Genomic DNA, 12,402 nt, shown 5'->3' with positions numbered 1-12,402 from the left:
TCAAACACAATTGTTTCTGTCACATCAGCTGCTGCAGACTTTTAGAAAAAGCTGATGTATAATAACAAGGATGGATTACACAAATGCTTTTGATCATGAAGATCTGATCTTGAACATTTAAAAATTGTTGTATCCTATAAATGAATTTGTATCAAATTATCTCTATAGAACTTGTTTTGAATTGTGATCTGTGACATGAAACCTTCTCCACTTAAGGTCTGGGTTATTGTTGCTGCAACAGGAATGAAGCACAACAAATTTTCCATTCATTAAGTCACAGTAGTGCTATACAGCCTCCTCAGTAATTGTGCTGCACTCAGCAACCTGCAAAAATTGGCTTCACTTACTTCTTAATAACAGACCCAGTACAAGGAGCTCCAGGCTGGAATAGGTCAAGTTCTACAGAGACTGGCAAGGGATGTGAGAGAAAAAAAATGTACTTTTGCAAGATCCTGCAAAAGTTTTTAATTTAAATCATGTGTTTCTGCATTAATCTTGATACGGTGGCATCCGTCAGGATGTTGAAAGGAATTGCCAGCAAAAGTCATCTTTAATTCATAACTCAGCGGTCTACGTTGGCCGTAATCAATGAACCAATGTGTGTGTTTGTGTGTGTTTGTGTGTTGATTGAGTGAAGGAATGAGTGCGTATGGGCAAGACACTCAGCCAGGTTCTTTCCTTAATGCCTGTACAGTTTTGTGTGGTTATGGCCAAAAGATAAGCACAGATAAGACTTGTTTGCCCAGTATGTAACATATATCTTGTTGAACTGTGTGTGGCCTGTATAGGGTAACTAGACTGCACAGAACAGCATAATATGATACTGCAAGAATTTTTTCACTTCACTGCTGCATGCTCTGTACTGACTAAATTCCTTCTTGCAAGAAGACAAATTTCAAAAGGCAACTCCAGCAGCAGATATTTTAATGCACTAAAATTTCCAAAATATTTCCAAGAAAGTTCGAGCTGGTCAAGATCTGAGCTTAGTTTTTTCTATTTGTTTTCCTTTTTTTTTGGTGATAATGAAGCACTGCACATGGGTAGCCCCTTAACTGGCAAGGGCCCGGTGACGGGCCGTTTGTAGTCCCTTTTATATGGCAGGCTAGACCCTCCCATTTTTATTGACACGTCATTCGGCCAATCATGTAACTGGCTGCACCAAATCACCTGACAAAGCTACGTGACGCCCTCTGAGTATTATTGGCTCTGGGAAACCCATTTCTTAACATGATTGGCCGAATGAGGTGTCAGTCAAAATGGGCGGGTCTAGCCTGCCATATAAATGCACTTCATTCGGCCGGCGGACCAGACGCAGCCAGTTAATAGGCTATGAAATGGGTTGTTCAGAGCCAATAATAACCAGAGGGTGTTATGTAGTTTTTGTCAGGTGATTTTTTTGCTGCCAGTTAAGGGGTTAACAAGCACCTGACTAAATAAGATTGTTAGCAGTGAGGTGTGGTGAGCTGCAGGAGGAGAAGTGGGGCAGAGTAGTTCATGGAGCTGTGCACAGTGCAGGTAAAATAAAGAAACTTTGCTGCTCTGAACTCTCTGACTGGCTCTGCACTGAGGAGAACTCACATACAGCAGAACCTTTGATACAACTGCACCTTTTTACATGATCATCTCTAGGAAAAACACTTTGATGACAGAGATGTTGAGCTTTTAGTGGTTTTTTACAAAAAAGAAAATATAAAATACTTTTATGCTGTTGATCTCAGCAAATTTATGAAAAGATGGCAAGAAATGAGACCAACAACCAAGAATATTATCCTGCTTTGGTGAGACGCCTAAAATTGTCTGAAATTCTGATTTTTGTAAGTAAGTAAGTAAAACTTTATTTATATAGCACCTTTCACAGATAAAATCACAAAGTGCTTTACAATGTGCAAGTAAAATAAATAACAATAGCCGATAAGACAAAGTAAGACATTTAACTAAAAGCTTGTCTGAATAAAAGTGTCTTGAGCTGCTTTTTAAAAGAATCAACAGATTCGGCCATACGGAGAGACAACGGCAGGGCATTCCACAGCCTGGGAGCTACTACTTGAAAGGACCGGTCACCCCGGGTTTTAAACCGGGTCTTAGGGACCCTCAGGAGGTTCTGGCTTGAGGACCGAAGAGTGCGGCCTGAAGAAAAAACGGTCAACATTTCGGTGATGTATTGGGGGGCCTGTCCATTAAAAGCTCTGAAAGTCAAGACTAAAAGTTTGAAATCAATTCTAAATTTTACAGGTAGCCAATGTAGAGAGGATAAAACAGGTGTGATGTGTGCCCTTCTGTTGGTTCCTGTCAAAAGCCTCGCTGCAGCATTCTGGACCAGCTGCAGACGAGTTACAGCAGATTTATTAAAACATGTAAAAAGAGAATTACAATAATCTAAACGAGAGGAAATAAAAGCATGAATAATCATCCCTAGGTCAGATTTGGATAAAATTGACCTCAACTTGGAAATATTCCTCAGATGATAGAAGCAACTTTTTACCAGATGTCTTGAATGTCTGTCCAGAGACATTGACTGGTCAAACAGAACACCAAGGTTTCTGAGGCTGGACTGGGAGGAGGAGCCCAGAGGACCAAGGTATTGTTTGATCCAAGAAACTTTTTGTTCCGGTGCAATGATCAGGGTTTCAGTCTTACAAGAATTTAACTGAAGGCAGTTGTTAGCTAGCCAGTCCTTAACACAAGAGACACAGTTACGTAAGTCATCAAGCTTGTATAATTCTGAATCATTGAAGGAACAGTAAAGTTGAATATCATCAGCATACAAATGGTAAGATACCTTATTAAAGCTACTGATAATCTTACCAAGGGGGCTGATGTATAATAGGAACAAAATGGGTCCTAGGACTGAACCTTGAGGAACGCCATGCAGGAAGGGAGCGACTTTGGACATTACGTTGTTTGCAAACAAGAAAAAGGTTCTATTGCTCAGATAGGAGGAAAACCACTTAAGAACATTTCCAGAAATTCCTATCTCATTCTGCAATCGGTGTAACAGGATTTTGTGGTCGACTGTGTCAAAAGCAGATGACAAATCTAATAGAACAATACACTGTACTGACCAGAGTCTGCAGCCATCAATATGTTATTTGAGACTTTTAATAAGGCAGTCTCAGTAGAGTGCATCTTACGAAAACCAGACTGAAACTTATCAAGGATATTATTACTTTCCAAGAAAGTAATCAGCTGCCCAGCCACTACCTTCTCCACAACTTTTGCAAGAAAAGGCAATTTTGATATAGGCCTGTAGTTGCTTAGATCAGCGGGGTCCAAGTTTGGCTTTTTCAAAGTAGGACTTAGTGCTGCTTGTTTTAAAAAGCATGGAACTGTCCCAGTTGAAAGAGAAATGTTAATCAACTTGTCTGTGTTGCCACATAGAATAACTTCACATACATGAAGCAGTACATCTGCATCTGAAGGAAAAAGGGCACTCTTTTGAGGATGCCAATGTCCACATTTTGGACAGGGAAAACAGATGGTTTGAAAGAGGAGTGAAAGAAGCCATCTATGTCCACTGTGAACAACCATCATTGAACAGAGGAGGTGGATTACGTCACCAACTTTCCCCCGCTTACAGTGCTGTCCTGAGCTCCCTTCCCAGACGTCTCAACCCCCATTCACACCTTTGTTCCAGTGACCTCAATAGGCCACAGGAAACAATGGAGCGGAGTCCTAAATTGGTTTCAACTGAAACCACTGATTAAATATGACCCACGCCCCCTTCACACCTGGGCACATGTGTTCAAGCACATGATCAATAGAGGGTCATAACCACCTCCAGGGGACTACGCCCACAGGGGTTTAAATACCTGGGTCTCTCCACCATTTGGTTGAGAACTGAAGAAGCCTTTCGGATGAGAGGTGAAACGTCTTCAAGAAACAAAAAGAAGTCCAGTCGCCTTTTTCAAGCTCCAGAGACTACTATGACCTGGATAACTGAGAATCTACACAGACAACTTCACATACAGCACAGTTGGGACTAATGTTTATGTTTCTAAATCATTCAAATGCAAGAAGAAAATGTATAATAACATACTCTGTACAGTGATGTTGACTGCACTGCTGAACTCTCCTGATCCAGACTCACACCAGTACACTGCAGTATCTGACTGTGATGTGTTGATTTTACATGTGGATCCAGTCTTTGTCCTACAGTCAGAGTTCAGTCGGCCGTCCTCAGTGAACTTCTTCACTCTCCACTCAGCAGAGTTTCCCTCACAGGTCAGTGAGACAGAGTCAGAGGTGAAGTGTTGCACTCTGTCAGGACTCACTGTGAGAGACGCTGCTGAATGAACATCTGGAAACATGCAGGGAGGAGACAAAGCTCAGAGATGTTAGGATTAAAATATCACAGTGAAAATGTTCATGTGTTTGAAGCTGTTTTCTTTTTACACCATCAGAAGCTTTGGAAGCATTGACCAAACAAAAACTGATTTCCATCAATTTAAACACAAATCAGTGCCATGTTGAGATATAATGCCAAGCTGTTTATGTGGAATTAATAAACATATTTGATATTATTATGATTCTCGCTGTGTTGTTGTGGTTTGGACATCTCTTCCTGTTTAGGGCATGGCTGGGCTGCCTGTCTCTTCCTCTCGGGGTGGAGTTGGGGCTCCCGCTCATCAGTCAGGCACACCTGAGATTCATCACTCTGCAGTCACCACTGATATTTAAGGAGCAGCTTGAGTGCCCAGTCTTCACCAGAGTGTCTGCTACTTTCTTGTGGTGATTTTAGTGCCTAATGACTTTGCCTTCTTGAGTTTTTTCCTTCATGTTGACCCGTGTGTTTCCTTGTTTGCAGTTTACTGGCTTTGAGGATTTCTCTCAGCTTCACTTACCTTCTATCACTGCTCTGGTCCTCCTCTCATCATTTCTTGGTTGGAAACATTCCAACTCTCCGGACCACAATCCAGCTACCCCTCCTGAGGATGGACTCATTTTCTTATGTTCACTTACCTACCTTGATCGCTAATAGAAAAGACAACCCTGAGTCTGGCACCAGACACTAATAGTAGCTATTACTTGTGAAAGGAGAAGACACCTTCTTTTAGCAGCCATCTGTACTCAGTGTTTTTCTTCTGTTTGTCAGAGCTGTTAACCTCCCTGCTGACATCTTTCATTCTTCATTAACTATATATGACTTGCAAATCCTGCCTGTCCATTAAGTACAAATAATTAGGAAAAACATCCAGTTAAATATCCAAAGTAAAAGTATTCAAAAAAGAAAATTTTAAAATCTCATATTTGTCTTTTGTTTTTCATGTTATCACATAAAATAAAACCTGAAAAGTAAGAAAAGGAAACAAGGAAATTCAGTTTGGTTTGATCACAGAGAGAAAGGAAAATATTCAGTTCAGTTCTTCTTTTGGGAGCTTTAATGTTCACAGACATTAATGATCATCATGGAAATGAGATTTTAATGGTCTAAATTTTGGTGAAACATTGGTGAATAAAAATGATGACATAACATCAGCTTATTGAAAGGACAGAGAGAAACAAACTGACCTGCAGACCAGACAAACTTTGGTTCACTGTAATCAGTGTAATTGTCCGGGTCTCTTTGAGCATCACACGCATATCCTGCTGTGTGTGTCTGTCCATCAATGATGTAGGAGTCCTGTGCAGTCCCACTGCCATCAGGTAGCAGCTCATAACTGTAGGATTGACCAGGAACAACTTTATACCAGTTGAAGCTCCATCCTGCAGACGGATGTTCAACCTCACAGTTCAGAGTTACTGAGGCTCCAGGACTCAGCCATGATGGAGACACAGTGAGGACAGGAAGGGGTTCATCTGTTCAATAAAGATTTTCTCTGAATGAACATGTAGTACAGTCTCTGAACAGTGAGCTCAGTTTATAAAAAATGTCGACTCCAAATACAAACATTTATTGTATTGTAACATGTATCCTAGGAACCACTTGTAAGCCAGCAGTCTGAAACAGAAGACATAAAGACCTGGATGTCCCCTAATGTCCTGCTTCTAAATTCAGACAAAACTGAGGTTACTGTACTCTGCCCCACAAACCTTAGAAACAGGTGTCTAATGATATACTTACACTGGATGGCATTACTTTAGCCTCCAGTAACACTGTGAGGAATCTTGGAGTCATCTTTTTACAATATGTCTTTCAGTGCACATATTAAACAAATATGCAGGACTACTTACTTGCATTTGTGCAGTATCTCTAAAACTAGAAACATTCTGTCTCAAAAAGATCCTGAAAAACTAGTTCTAGGCTGAACAACTAATTCATTACTATCAGGTTGTCGTAAAAGCTCCCTGAAAGCCTTCAGTTGATCCAAAATGCTGCAGTGAGAGTAGTGACAGGGACCAGAAAGAGAGAGCATACTGTAATCTGCACTACACTCATTACTCCAGTTCACTGGGTTTTGGTGAATCAGATGGGTAATCTGTTAAGATGCATCCATCAGTTATCTGGGCCGGGTTGCAGGGGTAGCAGCCTAAACAGAGAAACCCAGACCTCCCTCTTCCCAGCCACCTCCTCCAGCTTATCCGGAGGACTACCAAGGCATTCCCAGCCCAGTCTAGAGCTATAATCTCTTCAGTGTGTCCTGGGTCTACCCAGGGGCCTCCTCCCGGTAGAACATGCTTAGAACACCTCACTTGAGAGGTGCCCAGGAAGCATACTAGTCAGATGCCTGAACCTCCACAATTGGCCCTTTTGTGGTGGAATAGCAGCTGTACTTTGAGCCCCTCCTGACTAACTGCACTCTTTACTCTGTCTCTAAGGGAGAGGCCAGCCACCCTTGGGAAAACACTCATTTCCACCATGTGTATTCGTGATCTCATTCTTTTGATCACTACACAAAGCTCACGGCCATACGTGAGGGTAGGGATGCAGATTGACCAGTGAATCAACACTGCAGCCGTAACCCCAATACATCTGTCAATCCCCCCCATTTACTCTCCCCTCGCTCGAGAACCTGAGATACTTAAACTCCTCCACTTGGGGCAGCAGGTTGTCCCTGGTCTGGAGTGGGCACTCCACCCTTTTCCAGTGGTCCGTTTGGATTCACCGTCCTCTGCCTCCCTTGGAATGCTGTTGAAATTCTCCTGGAGGTATAAGATGAAGATCTAATGGACTGGGGCCTCTGCCAGTCATTCCCAGTGCACCCTCACTATATATTTAGGTGCACCAGGTCTGTCCAGCATCCTCCCCCGCCACCTCATTCAACTCAGCACCACCCACCAGTTGACAGCTCAATGCTTATTTCAACACGAGTGTCCAGAACATATGGCCGCAGATCTGAAGATATAATTACAAAATCAGTCATTGACCTGTGACCTCGGGTGTTCTGGTGTCATGTGTACATATGGACATCCTTGTGTTCAAACATGGTGTCCGTTATGGAAAAACTGTGGTACACAGAAGTCCAATCACAAAACACCATTTGGGTTCATATCAGGCAGTTCGTTCCTCCCAGTCCCACCCCTCCAGGTCTCATTGTTATCACCCACGTGAGTGTTGAAATCTCCCAGTAGGACAGTGGAGTCACCAAGTGGAGCACCCTCGACCACCTTGCCCAGCAACTCCAAGAAGGCTGGGTACTGTGAACAAACAGTCAGAACCTGTTCCCTGGTCTGAAGGTGCAGGGAAACAACCCTCTCATCCATCACTGAAAACTCTAACGTACAGCAGCAAGCTAAGGCCACCTCTCACCAAGGGCAACTCCAGACGTACAAGAGGGCAGGCCCATGTCTGCAGTTGGCCAGGCCCTGTGATCCAAGGCCTGGTCACCAGGTGCTCTCCCTCAAGCACCCTCCGTAGGTCTGACTCAACGGTGGGGTCCTGGTAACCGTATCTTGGGAAAGGTAAACTGTTCCCTTTATCTTCCTCATCTTAATTGCTCTTTTTCTGGCCCCTCACCCAGAACCAATTTGCCAATCTGAAAGACGCTACCAGCGGGAAAAAGCCCCCAGACAACACCATGATAAGGTGACAATTCAAGGAGAGGATCTGAGAATCACCAAACTAATGGTATTTTGGAGAGTTAGTTAATTTCGATGAAAAAAAAAAATCAGTCTCTTTGAAGGCAAGAAACTCTTTAGCAAATGTACAGTTTACATCATGGCTGAGTGAAATATCTGCTCTTTATGTGATTATTTTTACCTGAAATATTAAATGTATTATTGATAATATGAAAATAGTTTTTACTGTATTTAGAACATGATCAGTGATAACAGCTACATATATAAATTCAATTCAATTCAATTTTATTTATATAGCGCCAAATCACAACAAACTGTCGCCTCAAGGCGCTTTGTATTGTGGGTAAAGACCCTACAATAATACAGAGAAAACCCAACAGTCAAAACGACCCCCTATGAGCAGCACTTGGCAACAGTGGAAAGGAAAAACTCCCTTTTAACAGGAAGAAACCTCCAGCAGAACCAGGCTCAGGGAGGGACAGTCATCTGCCGCGACCGGTTGGGCTGAGGGGAGAGAAAGACATGCTGTGGAAGAGAGCCAGAGATTAATATCAATTAATGATTAAATGCAGAGTGGAGTATAAACAAAGTAAATAAGGTGAATGAGAAACAGTGCATTATGTGAACCCCCCAGCAGACTAGGCCTATAGCAGCATAACTAAGGGATGGTTCAGGGTCACCTGATCCAGCCCTAACTATAAGCTATAAAATAGAGAGGGTGTCTGTCTCCCGAATCCAAGCTGGAAGCTGGTTCCACAGAAGAGGGGCCTGAAAGCTGAAGGCTCTGCCTCCCATTCTACTCTTAAGTATCCGAGGAACCACAAGTAAGCCAGCAGTCTGAGAGCGAAGTGCTCTGTTGGGGTGATATGGTACTATGAGGTCTTTGAGATAAGATGGTGCCTGATTATTCAAGACCTTGTATGTGAGGAGAAGAATTTTAAATTCTATTCTAGATTTAACAGGGAGCCAATGAAGAGAAGCCAATATGGGAGAAATATGCTCTCTCTTTCTAGTCCCTGTCAGTACTCTAGCTGCAGCATTTTGGATCAGCTGAAGGCTTTTCAGGAAGCTTTTAGGACAGCCTGATAATAATGAATTACAATAATCCAGCCTAGAAGTAATAAATGCATGAATGAGCTTTTCAGCATCACTCTGAGAAAGGATGTTTCTAATTTTAGAAATATTGCGCAAATGCAAAAAAGCGGTCCTACATATTTAATATGTGCATTGAAGGACATATCCTGGTCAAAAATGACTCCAAGATTTCTCACAGTGTTACTGGAGGCCAAAGTAATGCCATCCAGAGTAAGTATCTGGTTAGACACCATGTTTCTAAGATTTGTGGGGCCGAGAACAAGAATTTCAGTTTTATCTGAATTTCGAAGCAGGAAATTAGAGGTCATCCAGGCCTTAATATCTTTAAGACATTCCTGCAGTTTAATTAATTGATGTGTGTCATCTGGCTTCATTGATAGGTAAAGCTGAGTATCATCTGCATAACAATGAAAATTGATGCAGTGCTTTCTAATAATACTGCCTAAGGGAAGCATGTATAATGTAAATAAAATTGGTCCTAGCACAGAACCCTGTGGAACTCCATAATTAACCTTAGTGTGTGAAGAAGACTCCCCATTTACATGAACAAATTGGAGTCTATGAGATAAATATGATTCAAACCACTGCAGTGCAGTACCTTTAATACCTATAGCAAGCTCTAATCTCTGTAATAAAATGTTATGGTCAACAGTATCAAAAGCTGCACTGAGGTCCAACAGGACAAGAACAGAGATGAGTCCACTGTCAGAGGCTCTAAGAAGATCATTTGTAACCTTCACTAATGCTGTTTCTGTACTGTGATGAATTCTGAAACCTGACTGAAACTCTTCAAATAAACCGTTCCTCTGTAGATGATCAGTTAGCTGTTTTACAACTACTCTTTCAAGAATCTTTGAGAGAAAAGGAAGGTTGGAGATTGGCCTATAATTAGCTAAGACAGCTGGGTCAAGTGATGGCTTTTTAAGCAGAGGTTTAATTACAGCCACCTTGAAGGTCTGTGGTACATAGCCAACTAATAAAGACTGATTGATCATTTTTAAGATTGAAGCATCAATAATTGGAAAGACTTCTTTGAACAGTCTAGTAGGAATGGGATCTAACAAACATGTTGCTGGTTTGGAGGAAGTAACTATTGAAGTTAAGTCTGAAAGATCAACTGGAGCAAAAGAGTCTAAACAAATACCAGCAGTGCTGAAAGCAGCCGAACATGAAGAATAATCTTTGAGATGGTTATGAATAATTTTTTCTCGAATGTCTAAAATTTTATTTGTAAAGAAATCCATGAAGTCACTACTAGTTAAAGTGAAAGGAATACTCGGCTCTACAGAGCTCTGTCTCTTTGTCAGCCTGGCTACAGTGCTGAAAAGAAACCTGGGGTTGTTCTTATTTTCTTCAATTAATGATGAACAGTAAGATGTCCTAGCTTTACGGAGGGCTTTTTTATAGAGCAACAAACTCTTTTTCCAGGCTAAATGAGCATCTTCTAATTTAGTGAGACGCCATTCCCTCTCCAGCTTTCGGGTTATCTGCTTTAAGCTGTGTGTTTGTGAATTATACCACGGAGTCAGGCACTTCTGATTTGAAGCTTTCCTTTTCAGAGGAGCCACAGTATCCAAAGTTATACGCAGTGAGGATGTAAAACTATTGACGAGATAATGGACCTCACTGGGAGCAGAGTTTAGGTAGCTGCTCTGCACTGTGTTGGCACATGGCACTGAAGAGCATAACAATGAAGGAATTAGATCCTTAAACTTAGTTACAGCACTTTCAGAAAGACTTCTACTGTAATAAAACTTATTCCCCACTGCTGTGTAATCCATTAAAGTAAATGTAAATGTTACTAAGAAGTGATCAGACAGGAGGGGGCTTTCAGGGAATACTGTTAAGTCTTCAGTTTCTATGCCATATGTTAGGACAAGATCCAGAGTATGATTAAAGTGGTGGGTGGGCTCCTTTACATTTTGAGAGAAGCCAATTGAATCTAACAATAGATTAAATGCAGTGTTGAGGCTGTCATTCTCAGCATCTACATGGATGTTAAAATCACCCACTATAATTATTTTATCTGAACTGAGCACTAAATCAGATAAAAAGTCTGAGAAATCAGACAGAAACTCTGAGTAAGGACCATTTGGACGATAGATAATAACAAATAAAACAGGTTTTTGATTTTCCCAATTAGGATGGACAAGACTAAGAGTCAGGCTTTCAAAAGAATGAAAACTTTGTCTGGGTCTTTGATTAATTAATAAGCTGGAATTGAAGATTGCAGCTAATCCTCCTCCTCGACCTGTGCTTCGAGCATTCTGACAGTTACTGTGACTCGGGGGTGTTGATTCATTTAAACTAACATATTCATCCTGCTGTAACCAGGTTTCTGTAAGGCAGAATAAATCAATACGTTGATCAATTATTAAATCATTTACTAATAGGGACTTGGAAGAGAGAGACCTAATGTTTAACAATCCACATTTAATTGTTTTATTTTTTGGTGCAGTTGTAAGACAAAAACTATTCCTTACCTTGAGCATTTCCATAGATGACTGTACTCAGCACTAAAATTAAAATCAATATAAAATAAGGCTTTTTTAAAGATACATGTTCAGATGAGCAGTAATCACCAACTTTCTGTGCTCCTACTATTAATCAAACAGGCTCTAAAATAACTAAAACAACTGTAACACAGTGTGTAACTGTAAGTCATGCAGAAAGCAGCAGTGTATCAAACATTTTGCTTAAACCATCACAAAAATCACAAGTATGCTTTGTTCAAGCTCTCAGGTAAACAGGTTAAAGCAGTGATACACTGTAATTCTCACAGATGAGAAACATTTTCATTAATCGGTGCCATTCAAACAATGTCAGAAGTGAACTTACAGAAAAACTCCATCATGCAGAGCAAAGAGTGCCCCATGGTCACATCCAGCCCTGCTGCACTCAGACCCACAACTGATCTTAGAGAGTTTAACTTTGAACAAATAAGAAATGCAGAACAAACAGAAGCTACATTTAGTGTAGACGAGAGTTTTTCTCCAACTTCTTCTGATTGGTCTCTCTGAGCTTCCTTCCCTTTCACACCAGCCTCAAACAGCTCCTGTAGCTTTGACTGCAGCAGTTGGTGACAAGTTTACATTTCCTGTCCATTGCAAACAAGCTTGTTTCTTGTGTTGTGTTATTTAGTTTGAGGCCACAGTTGCAACAAATGAAGAAACCTGTGGTTGTGGGTGGGGTTCAGGGGCAGTACCAGGAGAGGCTGGCTGGCTCAGCTGCCAGCCATCATTTAATTGTCTCTCTCTGAGACCCTGGTGTGTGTGGAAGAAAGTGTAACTGGCAGCCAGAAGGCTGCAGCTCCTGTTAACTGAGCAGACTCTGCATCATCTGGAAAAACAC

At 41.4% G+C, this 12,402-nt stretch overlaps 1 protein-coding gene across 1 annotated transcript in view; it reads right to left on the bottom strand.

Annotated features, from left to right (window-relative positions):
- The window catches only part of LOC115796814 (Fc receptor-like protein 5), a 49,710-nt gene that overhangs the window by 2,907 nt on the left and 34,401 nt on the right, over positions 1 to 12,402 (bottom strand). Inside the window, exons 7-8 of the mRNA XM_030753269.1 lie at positions 5,509 to 5,796; positions 4,037 to 4,297 (exon numbers count right to left, since the gene is read on the bottom strand). Coding sequence (XP_030609129.1) covers positions 4,037 to 4,297; positions 5,509 to 5,796 — 549 coding nt within the window. The remainder of the gene's footprint in view (positions 1 to 4,036; positions 4,298 to 5,508; positions 5,797 to 12,402) is intronic.

Source organism: Archocentrus centrarchus, chromosome 18, assembly GCF_007364275.1.
Source record: "Archocentrus centrarchus isolate MPI-CPG fArcCen1 chromosome 18, fArcCen1, whole genome shotgun sequence".
Lineage (NCBI taxonomy): Eukaryota > Metazoa > Chordata > Actinopteri > Cichliformes > Cichlidae > Archocentrus > Archocentrus centrarchus.
This window is presented reverse-complemented; position numbering and strand designations above follow the sequence as displayed.